Source organism: Ovis canadensis, chromosome Y (genome assembly GCF_042477335.2).
Source record: "Ovis canadensis isolate MfBH-ARS-UI-01 breed Bighorn chromosome Y, ARS-UI_OviCan_v2, whole genome shotgun sequence".
In the NCBI taxonomy this organism is placed as follows: Eukaryota; Metazoa; Chordata; class Mammalia; order Artiodactyla; family Bovidae; genus Ovis; species Ovis canadensis.
The window spans coordinates 8499488-8513428 of record NC_091271.1 but is presented as its reverse complement, the minus strand read 5'-3'; the positions used below and the strand labels follow the sequence as shown (position 1 = coordinate 8513428).

At 37.8% G+C, this 13941-nt stretch overlaps 1 protein-coding gene across 2 annotated transcripts in view; it reads left to right on the top strand.

Moving 5' to 3' along the window:
- The window catches only part of LOC138431434 (eukaryotic translation initiation factor 2 subunit 3, Y-linked-like), a 45365-nt gene that overhangs the window by 12209 nt on the left and 19215 nt on the right, over positions 1-13941 (top strand). For both annotated transcript variants that reach the window (XM_069573591.1, XM_069573592.1), the window contains exons 7-10: positions 232-366; positions 2010-2104; positions 2333-2477; positions 4797-4966. In XM_069573591.1, coding sequence (XP_069429692.1) covers positions 232-366; positions 2010-2104; positions 2333-2477; positions 4797-4966 — 545 coding nt within the window. The remainder of the gene's footprint in view (positions 1-231; positions 367-2009; positions 2105-2332; positions 2478-4796; positions 4967-13941) is intronic.

Sequence of the window (13941 nt, the reverse complement as noted above, 5' to 3'; positions counted from 1 at the left end):
ATTGTGTGATAAAAGTTATACCTGTAAGTTCTCTATTTGGTCCATTCTGTTGACTCCTTTTTTAGCATTAGAAAAAAAAATACTGTGCTTTTCTAACAGGGTGGTAGCGTTCCATATTTTGCTGACATCTGTTTATAATGTCTGGATATCTGCTTTAGTTATCTTCAGTAATTTGTGGAGCAGACTTTGAAAAACGGATGAATTTTGATCTTTCTGAATTTTGTCATACAGGTACAGTAGCAGAAGGAGCTCCTATTATTCCAATTTCTGCTCAACTAAAATATAATATTGAAGTTATCTGTGAGTATATTGTTAAGAAAATTCCAGTACCTCTAAGAGACTTCACTTCAGAACCCCGACTTATTGGTAAGGACTTAAGCTATTAGCCTTTAACTGTTGACTGTTTTTTTCTACATTGTAGATTTACTTTTAAGGGCACAGAGGTAATGATATACTAGAATGTTTGTGTGCTATTTTGAATTTTAACATAGAGAATGAGTTTATTATACCACAGGCAACACATATATATATATATGTATATGTATATATATGTAGTCATATATATGCATTTATATATATGTATACATATATATGTCATATATATGTATTTATATATATATATACACATACATAAGTCAACGGAGTGAATTTTAAAGTTTTATGTATTAGATAGATTGACTCTAAAATGCTAGATTGAAGAACAGAATCATGAATGAAATAGAAAAGTTAATTTTTATTAGGTAATCAGGATTAGAGTAATATAGTGTTAGAGTAACAATAGTGTTCTTTTATATAGAGATAATGTTTTAAACAAGAACAGGAAAATAGAACCTCTGTACAAATTGTTTTAGCATACTGTGTATGAAGATTTTCATGTTCTTTTTGCCTTAATTTTGTAGTACCAGTACTGATGATTACATTAAGGTTGTGTTTTTTGAAAACAAGTTTGCAGAAAACTTGAGCCTTTCTGTACACTCCTCTGGGAATCCTGTATGTTTTATGGAGAGTGTTCTTTTGAGTGATTATGAAGCACACTCTTTGATAAGTGCCACTTTTATAAGTTAATATAGTCCTAGAATTATTTTGTAGTTTTAAAAATAAGTTTTTGTCACATAAATTCTAATATAAACGTATATGAGAGAAGAATTCAGTTCCACAGAACTGATAACATGTGTATTTCCAAATGTCTTTTTGTTCATATCATATAAACCTAGGTGCGTGTATAGTCATTTAATGAATGTAGGATTGTACTCCGGAAATGAATTTCATAGCTACTCCTTTTTTTAATTGTATGTGAGGATCACTGTAATAGTTTGGTAGGGCTGCCGTAATAAAACATCACATAATGGGTTTACTTCTCACATATACACGGGCCAGACATTAAGGTCCTTCCAGATTTTCTTCCTCCAGAGGCCTCTCCTCTTTGACTTGCAGATGGCCAGATGGTGCTTTTTGTCACACAGTTTTTTCTGTGTATGTATGCATCCTTGCTACCTCTTTGTCCAGATCCCCTGTTTTTGTAAGGACATGAGTCAGACTGGCTTAGGGCCTACTCAGTGACCTAATTTTACTTGAGTTACCTCTTTGAAGGCCTTGTCTTCAAATATAGATTCTGAGGTACTGGGTTGAAAGCTTAGGGGCTTTAGCATGAATTGCAGGGAAGGAGGCCACACTTTATTTAGCCTAGAATAATCAACCCTTCACTTAATTTTATCTGTATGAAGTATTTATTTGTCTTTTCTTTTGTAATACTTGTTTAATTCCATAGTATAAATAGAGCTTCAACATGTCACTTAATTGATTGACTTATTTTCACTTTTCCAATATTTAAGACCATAATTAGATTAGGAATAATGATGTTTTCCACAAACTGAACTCTAAGGTATAGATCATAGCTACTTCTGAACATAGACACACTCCACTCACAAAGTTAGCGTGAGTAAGCGTCTGATTTAACTAACAGGATGAACTTTACGGTTTATTTCCTTTTTTCCTTTTCCCTTTCCCAGTTATTAGGTCCTTTGATGTCAACAAACCTGGCTGTGAAGTTAATGATCTTAAAGGTGGTGTGGCTGGTGGTAGTATTTTAAAAGGAGTGTTAAAGGTGAACTTGATTTTGAACTTTTCTTAACTAGAACATATTTTAAAGATGGTAAAAATAAAATTTCAAAATTAACTTTAAAACGCATTGTTTTAATATGTCTTTAAATCATGCATAGGTTATAAGCTAGGTAACTGAATAGTGGTTGTGTTTAGAGATGTACTAGTTAGGACTCTTAACATATAAAGGTAATTATCTTGTCCCACATATTTTTATAACTCAATGTTTCAGCTGAACCAGGAAATAGAAGTCAGACCTGGCATTGTTTCCAAAGACAATGAAGGAAAACTCATGTGTAAACCAATCTTTTCCAAAATTGTATCACTTTTTGCGGAACACAATGATCTTCAGTATGCTGCTCCAGGTGGTCTTATTGGTAAGAATTTCACTTAACATCTGTAGGCTTCTGATAGCACCTGTTCATGTCACTTTTTTGTGAAATACACTGTCTGTATCTCTAATTAGGTATTTTAAGTGAATATGAAGGAGTGGGATGCACAGGTATACACATAATTTAATTGTTCACTGTAGTATAAAACAATTTCATGTTTGTTAAAAAAAACTTGAAGGGAATTTTTTGGTGGTGCAGTGGTTAGGACTCAGCCTGGAGAATCCCAGGGATGGGGGAGCGTGATAGGCTGCTGTCTGTGGGGTGGCACAGAGTCAGACACGACTGAAGCGACTTAGCAGCAGCAGCATAATTAATGCCTCATTAAGAAACTAAAATCCCATAAGCTGTGCTCTCTTTGTGGTGGCAGGAGTTTTATATGTAAAGAATACATTTTAATTGCTATTAGGAAACCACTGTAGAACACAGGGTGCTCTGTGATGGCCAAGAGGGGTGGAGTGTTGTTGGGAGAACCAAGAGGGAAAGCTTCACGTATACATAAAGCTGATTCACGTTGTACAACAGAAATCAACACAGCACTGAAGCAGTTACACTGTAAAAACATAAAACACTAATTTATTGAGTGTAGTATGCTTAGTCGCTCAGTTGTGTCCAAATATTTGTGACTTCATGGACTTTAGCCCCCCCGGGCTCCTTTGTCCTTGGGGATTCTCCAGGCAAGAATACTGGAGTGGGTTGTTATGCCCTCCTCAAGGGAATCTTCCCAACCCAGGAGTTGAATCCAGGTGTCCTGCATTGCAGGAGGATTATTTATCAGCTGAGCTACCAGGGAAGCCCAATTTATTCAGTTTATTGAAAATGATAAGTTAAATAACAAAGTGTAATGATTTAATATTAAATGTAACACACCCTTACTTAAACTGGTCAGATTCACACTGTTCACGGCATCTGGTCCAGTCACTTCATGGCAAATAGGTGGGGAATCAATGGAAACAGTGATAGACTTTGTTTTCTTGGGCTCCAAAATCACTGCAGATGCTGACTGTAGCCATGAAATTAAAAGAGGCTTGCTCCTTGGAAGAAAAGCTATGACCAACTTAGACAGCATTTTAAAAAACAGAGACAGCACTTGCCAACAAAGGTTGGTATCTCTTGATTAAAGTGAAAGAGGAAAGTGAAAAAGTTGGCTTAAAGCTCAAATTCAGAAAACTAAGATCATGGCAACCGGTCCTATCATTTCATGGCAAATAGATGGGGAAACAGTGGAAACAGTGTCAGACTTTATTTTTCTGGGCTCCAAAATCACTGCGGATGTTGACTGCAGCCACGAAATTAAAAGACACTTGCTCCTTGGAAGGAAAGTTATGACCAACCTAGACAGCATATTCAAAAGCAGAGACATTACTTTGCAACAACGATACATCTAGTCAAGGCTGTGGTTTTTCCAGTAGTCATGTATGGATGTGAGAGTTGGACTGTAAAGGAAGCTGAGTGCTGAAGAATTGATGCTTTTGAACTGTGGTGTTGGAGAAGACTCTTGAGAGTCCCTTGGAGTGCAAGGAGATGCAACCAGTCCATCCTAAAGGAGATCAGTCCTGGGTGTTCATTGGAAGGACTAATGTTGAAGCTGAAACTGCAATACTTTGGCTGCCTGATGTGAAGAGCTGACTCATTAGAAGAGACCCTGGTGCTGGGAAGAATTGAAGGAAGAAAAGGAGAGACAGAGGATGAGATTTTCTTGTTACTTTGTTGCATTAGTGTACAAACAGTAGTATAATGAGAACCCTGTATACCTGCCAACCAGCATTAACAATTATGTATTATGTTTCTGCAAAGTAATATCCCTGGTGGCTTACTGATAAAGAATCCACCTGACAATGCAGGAGAGATGGGTTCAATCCCTGGGTCAGGAAGACCCTTTGTAAAGGAAATGACAACCCACTCCAGTATTCTTACTTGGGAAATCCCATGAACAGAGGATACTAGTGGCTGTATACAGTGCATGGAGTCAGAATCAGACACAATTGAGTGACTGAATAACAACAATCATTATAAACTTTGTAATTCTCAGACTTAATTAATTACATGACATTTATTTACCTTTATAGTTTAAATAAACTTAAAAAAATTCTTTAATTTCTATAAACCCTTTTTTCCCCATTGTTCTTGTATTTATGGATAAAGCAGGGATTTCAATTAAAAATGTATGGCATTTTGATTATGTAGTTGTTACCTGTTATGAGTTAATTGGGTTAGAATGTGTAGATAGATGTTATACTGGTATGACTACCTTTGCAAATGTTTTAAGAAATAGCAAATTGGAATATGTATTTTTTTATATCTTAGGAGTTGGAACAAAAATTGACCCCACTTTGTGCCGGGCTGATAGAATGGTGGGGCAGGTGCTTGGTGCAGTTGGAGCTTTACCAGAGATTTTCACAGAATTGGAAATTTCCTATTTTCTACTTAGACGACTTCTTGGTGTACGCACAGAAGGAGACAAGAAAGCAGCAAAGGTAAGTGCTTTTTGTAATTCAGAAGCACAGACAAAGCATGATGTTTCAAGCAGTTTTGTTCATTTGCTACAGTGACAGTATAATTACAAAAAAAGTATTCGGGAGTGAATACTTTGGAAGTTTCTGTGTACCAATGAGCCATAAACCAAGCCAGAATTTTGTTTTGTTATTTAATGGAAAAAAGTGTTTGTGCCCATATGTCTAATGTGCGTGCTCAGCCATGTCTAACTCTTTGTGACCCAGTGGGCTGCATCCAGCAAGGCTCCTTTGTCCATAAAATTTTCCAGGCAGAAAACATGTGACTTTTTATAAAAGAAAAGTCAGACTTTGTTGGCAGAGATACAGAGAACTAAGTACTTAAATTTTCTGAGAGAGTATAAATTTGTAACATATTTAAGTGTTCACTGTCCCAGCATGCTGGGGTCCTGCCCCGATTGGATCCAGGGTATCCGAAGTGTAACAGCGTCAGTGAAGAGAATGATGTAGAGAGATAAAGAAAGAAGGTTGTAGATAAGAAAATAGGGGAGAGAAAGAAAGAAAGACACGGGGAGACCAAGCTTCTTCAGTTAGCTAGGCCCATTACTTTATTTTCAGAGAGCGCTTTTATACCCCTGAGTTGTACATTGAGGAAAGTGAAAAATGCAGAGTCAACTCAACATTCCATCAGTATTAACTTTTATCAATACCAGGTTCCTTGCTGCAAGAGTCCTATTTTTTGTACATTATCTTCTGGCCCGGAGGCCTGTTGATATTTTATGACCTCTTTTTGATAAAGGTTGGTAGGCCAGAACAGTAATTTTCCCTTAAAGTGTTTCTTCTTAAATTCCTAGGCTGTGTCACCCTTAAAGTACAGAGTTAGGTTTTTATGAAGCAGGTTACAGCAAAGAAAGAACTTATTAACTCAAAGTCTAATGTTGCTAATGCTAAAGCTGCTGCTTGATTTTTCTACATCCTGACTATATGCACTCCCAGGAACACAATGGATAGGGGATGTGAGAACTTGGCAGCAAACATTGGCTCAACAATGTTGCAAGAGTCTGGATAAACCTGCCAAGTAAGCTAGAATGCTAAGGGGTTTGAATTGAAACACTCTTATCTTGTCCAGGAGAGTTATTAACTAAAGCCCTAAGTTAACTCTTTCCAGAGAAAGGTGGTCGGGGACAGCCCCCTGTTAATGTCAGAAGAGTTGGTGAAAGACATAAAATAGTAAGACAGATTCTAGTTTTGGGGTAGATGCTCAAGCAGGTCCAGGGGGTCAATCGAGTCCTGAGGCCTTGCTCATCAGGACTCTTCCTCATGACCTTGTCATGGGTGGGATGGCCCAGAGAGTCTTTGGAGTCCTGCATGATCTTGTCATGGGTGGGATCTCCCTTGCTGGCTCCCGGCACCAGCAGTTTCATTTTAGAGTTGTCATTTTAAACAACAACGGGAAAATGACATTTAAAAAGGAATGATGTGTAATACATATTTTGACATTAAAAGATCTGAAGATACAATAAGCTCAGAGAAACAAGTGGCAGAGAGTGATACAGAGTACTCTGTTAGCTTTTAACACTGGGTTTTTTTATAGTAGTTAAGTCTTTGTATCATGTTATCACTATTAGATTGTATTCTCTAGCTTTTCTTTAAGCTTTAGTATTTGTTGTTTGAGTGCTTAAAATAATAGCTAGTGGGAAGCTGCTCTATAGCACAGGGAGCTGTTCCTATACCTTGCTTTGAAGTATGCAACCTTAGATTGAGAATATTCTTCCTGTACAGTATTTAAAATTCTGTATGTGATCATAAAGTCCTTTTTAGAGTTCACTTTAGTATTTATATTTCTTACAGTCTGACTAAATGAAACATGAAGGTCTTAAAGACAACAGTGTAGGGGTTACCCTGGTGGCTCAGTGGTAAAGAATCTGGCTGCCAGTGCAAGAGACAACAGGTTTGATCCCTGATCTGGGAAGATACCATATGCTGTGGGAGCAGGAAATCCTCTGTGCCACAACTGCTGTGCCCACATGCTGCAACTGCTGAAGACTGTCCACCTAGACTCTGCTTAGCAGGAGGAGCTGCCACAGTGAGAAACCCACACACCACAGCTAGAGAGTAATCCCTACTGACCCCTACTAGAGAAAGCCTGCACAGCAACAAAGACCCAGCACTGCCACAAATAAATAAAATTATACATAAAAAAAGTTGGTGTGAATTTTGACATTATACTGTAAAAGCATCAGTAGGCAGTATGTTGTTTAGTTGGTAAGCCATGTCCAACTCTTTGTGACCCCAAGGACTGCAGCAAACCAGAGTTCCTTGTCCTTCACACTCCTGGAGTTTGCTCTAACTTGGGTCGATGGAGTTCGTCATGCCATGCAACCTTCTACTCTGTAGCCCCCTTCTCCTGACTTAAGTCTTCCCTAGTGTCTGGTCTTTTCCAGTGACTTGGCTCTTTCTATCAGGTGTCCAGAGTATCAGAGCTTCAGCTTCAGGATCTATTCTTCCAATGAATATTCTGGTTAGTTTCCTTTAGGATTGAGTGGCTTGATCTTGCAGTTTAAGGGTGTCTCAAGGGTTTTCTGCAACACTGTAATTTGAAAGCATCAATTTTTCGACACTCAGTCTTCTTTATGGTTCAACTCTCACATCCATACACGGCTTCTAGAAAAACTGTAGCTTTGACTATACGGACATTTGTTAATGAACTGATGTCTCTGCTTTTTAATAATGTAGTCTAGGCTTTTTGTGGCTTTTCACTCCAAGAGTGACTGTCTTTTAATTTTGTGGCTTCAGTCACTAACTACAGTGATTTTGGAACCCAAGAAAAGAAAATCTGTCATTGTTTCCATTTTTTCCCTTTATATTTGGTGTGAAGTAGCAGAGACATTACTTTGCCAACAAGGGTCCATCTAGTCCAGGCTATGGTTTTTCCAGTGGTCATGTATGGATTTGAGAGTTGAACTGTGAAGAAAGCTGAGTGCCAAAGAATTGATACTTTTGAACTGTGGTGTGTTCGAGAAGACTTGAGAGTCCCTTGGAGTGCAAGGAGATCCAACCAGTCCATTCTGAAGGAGATCAGCCCTGGAATTTCTTTGGAAGGAATGATGCTAAAACTGAAACTCCAGTACTTTGGCCACCTCATGTGAAGAGTTAACTCATTGGAGAAGACTCTGATGCTGAGAGGAATGGGGGCAGGAGGAGAAGGGGATGATAGAGAATGAGATGGCTGGACGGCATCACCGACTCAATGGATGTGAGTTTGAGTGAGCTCCGGGAGTTGGTGATGGACAGGGAAGCCTCGCGTGCTGCAATTCATGGGGTTACAAAGAGTTGGACATGACTGAGCGACTGAACTGAACTGAACTGAATGGGACTGGATGTCAGGATCTTGGTGTTTTGAACGTTGAGTTTCAAGCTAGCTTTTTCACTCTTCTGTTTCATCTTCATCAAGAGACTCTTTAGTTTGCTTCACATTCTGCCATTAGTGTGGTATGAAGCATTCTGCCATTAGTGTGGTATCATCTGTATATCTAAGGTGGTTTTTATTTCTCCCAGCAGTCTTGATTCCAGGTTGTGATTCATCCAGCCCTGTGTTTTGTAAACAAGCAAGGTGTCAGTATACAGCCTAGACTTACTCCTTTCCCAATTTCCTAGTTGTTCCACTATTGGTTCTGTTGCTTCTTGACTTACATACAGGTCTTGGAGGAGGCAGGTATTGCCCTTTAAAAAATTTTCCAGTTTGCTGTGATCCGCATAGGTAAAGGCTATAGCTTAGTCAGTAAGCAGATGATTTTCTGAAATTCCTTTGCCTTTTCTATGACCCAGTGGATGTTGGCAATTTGATCTCTGGTTCTTCTCCCTTTTCTAAATCCAGATTGTACATTTGGAGGTTCTCAGTTCACATACAGTTAAAACCTAGCTTGAAGGGTTTTATGCGTTACCTTGCTAGTTTGTGAAATGAGCTCAGTTGTACTAGAATTGGAACATACTTTGGAAATGCCTGACTCTGGCATGAGAGTGAACACACTGCTTCCCAGTCCTAGGCTACTGCTGAATTTTCCAAATTTGCTGGTATATTGAGTGGAGCACTGTAACAGCATCATCATTTAGGATTTGCATTAGCTCATTTGGAATTCTATCACCTCCATGAACTTTGTTCATAGTAATTTTTCCTAAGGCTTGCTTACTTTCACACTCAAGGATATCTGGCTCTAGGTGAGTGACTATACTATTGAGGTTATCTGGGTCATTAAGACTTTAATTGTATATTTTGTCCATGTGTTCTTTTGTGTGTGTGTGATGATTTTTGCCCTACATCAGTGTGAATCAGTCAGAGGTACATATGTTCTCTCTATCCTGAACTGCTCTCCCTCCTCCCTTCCCAGCCTGTCCTTCAGGGTTGTCCCAGAGCATCAGCTTTGTGTGCACTGCTTCATGCCTCAAACTTGTACTGGTCATCTGTTTTGCATATAATATACACGCTTCAGTGCTATTCTCAGATCCCATTCTTGCCTTCTCCCATCGAGTCCCAAAGTTGTGGTTTATACCTGTGTTCCTTTGGCACCCTGCATATAAGATGGTCAGTAGTATCTCTGTAAATTCCATGTATTTGTGTTAATACACAGTATATGACTTTTCCTTTCTGACTTAACTTCACTCTGAATAATAGCCTCCAGGTTCATCTATCTCATTAAAACTGACTTAAATGCTTACCTTTATACAACTGGGTAATATTCCTTTGTGTATATGTACACCCTCCTTATCCATTCATCTGCTGTTGGACAGTTCAGTTGATTCCATGTCCTAGCTATTGTAAACAGTGCTGCAGTGAACGTTGGGGTACATGTGTCTCTTGCAGTTCTGCTTTCCTTGGAATGTAACCAGCAGTGGGATTGATTGCTGGATCATATGGCAGTTCTGTTCCCAGATTTTCAAGAATCTCCACACTGCTATCCAAAGTGGCTATACCAGTGTGCGTTTGCATCAGCAGTATAAGAGGGTTCCCTTTTCTCCACACCCTCTCTAGCATTTATTATTTGTAGACTTTTGCTGCTGCTGCTGCTAAGTCACTTAAGTCATGTCTGACTGTGTGACCCCATAGATGGCACCCCACTAGGCTACCCCGTACCTGAGATTCTCCAGGCAAGAACAGTGGAGTGGGTTGCCATTTCCTTCTCCAGTGCATGAAACTGAAAAGTGAAAGTGTAGTCTCTCAATCGTGTCCGACTCTTAGTGACCCCGTGGACTGCAGCCCACCAGGTCCTCCGTACATGGTATTTTCCAAGCAAGAGTACTGGAGTGGGGTGCCATTGCCTTCTCCTTGTAAACTTTTTGATGGCTATTTGGACTAGTATGACATGATACCTCATTTGTAGTTTTGATTTGCATTTCTCTAATGATAAGTGAAGTTGACTATCTTTTAAAGAGTTTATCAGTCATCTGTGTATCTTCTTTGGAGAGAAATGTCTATATAGGATTTTTGCCTTTTTTTTATTGGGTTGTTCATATTTCTGGTATTGAACTGCATAAGCTGCTTGTATATTTTGGATATTAATTCTTTGTCAGCTTGTTACTTTCTCCCATTCAGAAGGCTGTCTTTACACCTTGCTTATAGTTCTTTCATTGTGCAGAAGCTTTTAATTAGGTGCAATTTGTTTATTTTTGTTTTTCTGTCCATTACTCTGGGAGGTGGGTCATAGAAAACGTAGTGATTTATGTTGAAGAGTCTTCTGTCTTTATTTTTTCCCTCAAAGTTTTAAAGTTTCTGATCTTATATTTAGGTATTTAATCCACTTTGAGTTTATTTTTGTGTATGGTGTTAGAAAATGTTCTAATTTCATTCTTTTACATATAGTTGACAGTTTGCCCAGCACCACTTGTTGAAGAGACTGTCTTTTCTGCATTGTATATTTTTTGCCTCATTTGTCAAAGATACAGTGTCCATAGGTACATAGAATTATTTCTGGACATTCTGTTTTGTTCTGTTGATCTATAGTTTTGTCTGTTGTCAGTATCAGACTATGGTGATGACTGTAGCTTTGTAGTACAGTCTGTAGTTAGGAAGGTTGATTCCTCCAGTTTCATCCTTCTCAAGACTGCTTTGGCTATTTGGAGTCTTTCATGTTTCCATAAATTGTGAAATTATTTGCTTTAGTTCTCTGAAAAATACCATTGGTAGTTTGATAGGAATTGCATTGAATATGCTAACAATGAAAAATCAGAAAGAGAAATTAAGGAAACAACCCAATTCAACATTGTAACAAAAGAAATAAAATGCTTGAGTAGTATACTTATTTTCACTTATTGATTCTTGCAGTCCAACATGTGTCATCTTTGATTTCTTTCATCTGAATTTTATAGTCTCCTCTATATAGATCTTCAGTTTCTTTAGGTAAATTTATTCCTAAGCATTTTATTCCTTTTGTTGCAGTGTTGAAGGGGGTTATTTGCTCAATTTCCCTTTCTGATTTTTCATTGTTAGCATATAAGAATGGAAGGTCATTTCTGTATGTTAATGTTATATCCTGCTACTTTGCTCGGAGAAAGCAATGGCAACCAACTCCTATACTGTTGCCTGGAAAATCCCATGGATGGAGGAGCCTGGTAGGCTGCAATCCATGGGGTCACTGAGTCAGACATGACTGAGCGAATTCACTTTCACTTTTCACTTTGATGCATTGAAGAAGGAAGTGGCAACCCACTCCAGTGTTCTTGCCTGGAGAATCTCAGGGACGGGGTAGCCTGGTGAGCTGCCAGCTATGGGATTGCACTGAGTTGGACATGACTGAAGTGACTTAGCAGCTACTTTACTGTATTCATTGATTAGCTCTCATAGTTTTCTGGTGACATCTTTAGGGTTTTTTATGTAGAGAATCATATCATCTGCCAACAATGAGAGTTTAGCTTCTTTTCCAATCTGGATTCCTGTGATTTCTTTTTCTTCTCTGATTGCTGTGACTAGAGTTTCCAAAACGGTGTTGAATAGAAGTGATGAGAGTGGGCACCCTTGTCTATTTCCTGATTTTAGAGGAAATGCTTTCAGTGTTGCACTATTGACATTAGTGTTTGCTGTGGGTTTGTCATATATGGCTTTTATTATGTTGAGATATGTTCCTTCTATGCCTACTTCTGGAGAGTTTTCATCATTAAAAGGTGTGGAATTTTGTCAAAGGGTACCTCTGCATCTATTAAAATAACCATACAATTGTATCTTTTAATTTGTTAATATGTTATTGCATTGATTGATTTGGAAATATTGAAGAATCCTTGGCATCCCTGGAAGCACACCCAGTTGACATAATGTCTGATCTTTCTAATATGTTTGTGGGTTTTGTTTGCTAGAATTTTATTGAGGGTTTTTGCATCTATGTTTACCAGTTATATTGTCCTGTAGTCTTTTTTTGTGGTGTCTTTGTCTGGTTTTGGTGTCAGGGTGAGGGTGGCCTCATTGAATGAGTTGGTGTGTTTTTCTTCCTTTGCAGTTTTCAGGAAGAGTTTCAGTAGGATAGGTGTTAACGCTTTCTTAATTTTTGATAGCCATTGTGATGGCTTCATGTGTGAAGCCATCTTGTCCTGGGCTTTTGATTATTGGAAGATTTTGATTACAGTTTTAATTTCCATTCTTGTGATCTAGTGTTCATATATTCTATTTCTTATTCAGTTTTGAAATGTTAAACTTTGTAAGTATTTGTCCATGTCCTCCAAGTTGTACATTTTGTTGGCATATAGTTGTTCATAGTAGTCTCTGATGATAGTTTGTATTTCTCTGTTGTTCATTTTAATTTCTGGAATTTTTTCTTGTTAATTTAATGGATTTGAACCTGCTCTTTTTTTCCTGATAAATCTGATAAATGGTTTGTCTCTTTTATGTTCAAAGAACCAGCTTTTAGTTTACTGATCTTTGCTGTAGTCTCTTTCATTTCTTTTATGGTAGTTTTTTTTTTCTAGTTGCTTCACATGTCAAGTTAGGTTGTTTCTTAGTGTTGCTTTTGTTTCTTGAGGTAGGCTTGTTCTGCTCTGAATTTCCCTCTTCAGAGGTTTTCCTGAGCACTGGTTTTCCTGAATTCGATATTTTTTATTTTTGTGTTTTCATCATTTGTTTCTGTGTATATTTTGATTTCCTTTCTGATTTCTTCTGTGATCTATTGGTAATTTAGAAATGTGTTGTTTTGTCTCTGTTTGTGTTTTACGGATCTCCCCCCCCCCACCCCTGATTAATACCTAATCTTAAGCATTGTGATCCAGAAAGATGCTTGAAATGATTTCAGTTTTTGAAGATTTACCAAGCCTTGTTTTATGGCCCAGAATGTGATCTCCTGGAGAATGATCTGTATGCACTGGAGAAGAATGTGAAATACATTGTTTTTGGGTGAAATCCTTGGTAGATATTATGTCTAATGGGTCTAATGTATTATTTAAAATTTGTTTCCTTGTTGATTTTTATGTCAGATATTCTGTCCCTTGGTGTGAGTGTGGTATTATAGTCCCACACTATTATTGTGTTACTGTCAGTTTCCCCTTTAATAGTTGTTAGTATTTGCCTTATGTATTAAGGTACTCTCTATGTTGGGTGCATATATATTTATAATTGTTTTTATCTTCTTCTGATTGATCTCTTGATCATTATGTAGTATTCTCCTTTATGTCTTAGAAAGGCCTTTGTTTTAAGCTCTGAGTGTTGCTATTCTTGCTTTTTTTTTTTTTTACTCCATTTTATTAACTATCTCTTTCTACTCTCTCATTTTCAGCCTGTATGTACACCTAGGTTTGAGATGGGTCCCTTGTAGACAGCGTATATAGGGGTTTTGTTTTTGTATCCATTTGGCCAGTCTTTGTCTTTTGATTGGAGCATTTTATCCATTTACATTCAAGGTAATTATTGATAGATATGTTCCCATTAGCATTTACTTTATTGTTTGGGGTTCTTTTTTAGAAACCTATAACAATCTTGTCTAAACAAGATCCTTTAGCATTTGTTAAAGAATTAATTTGGTGGT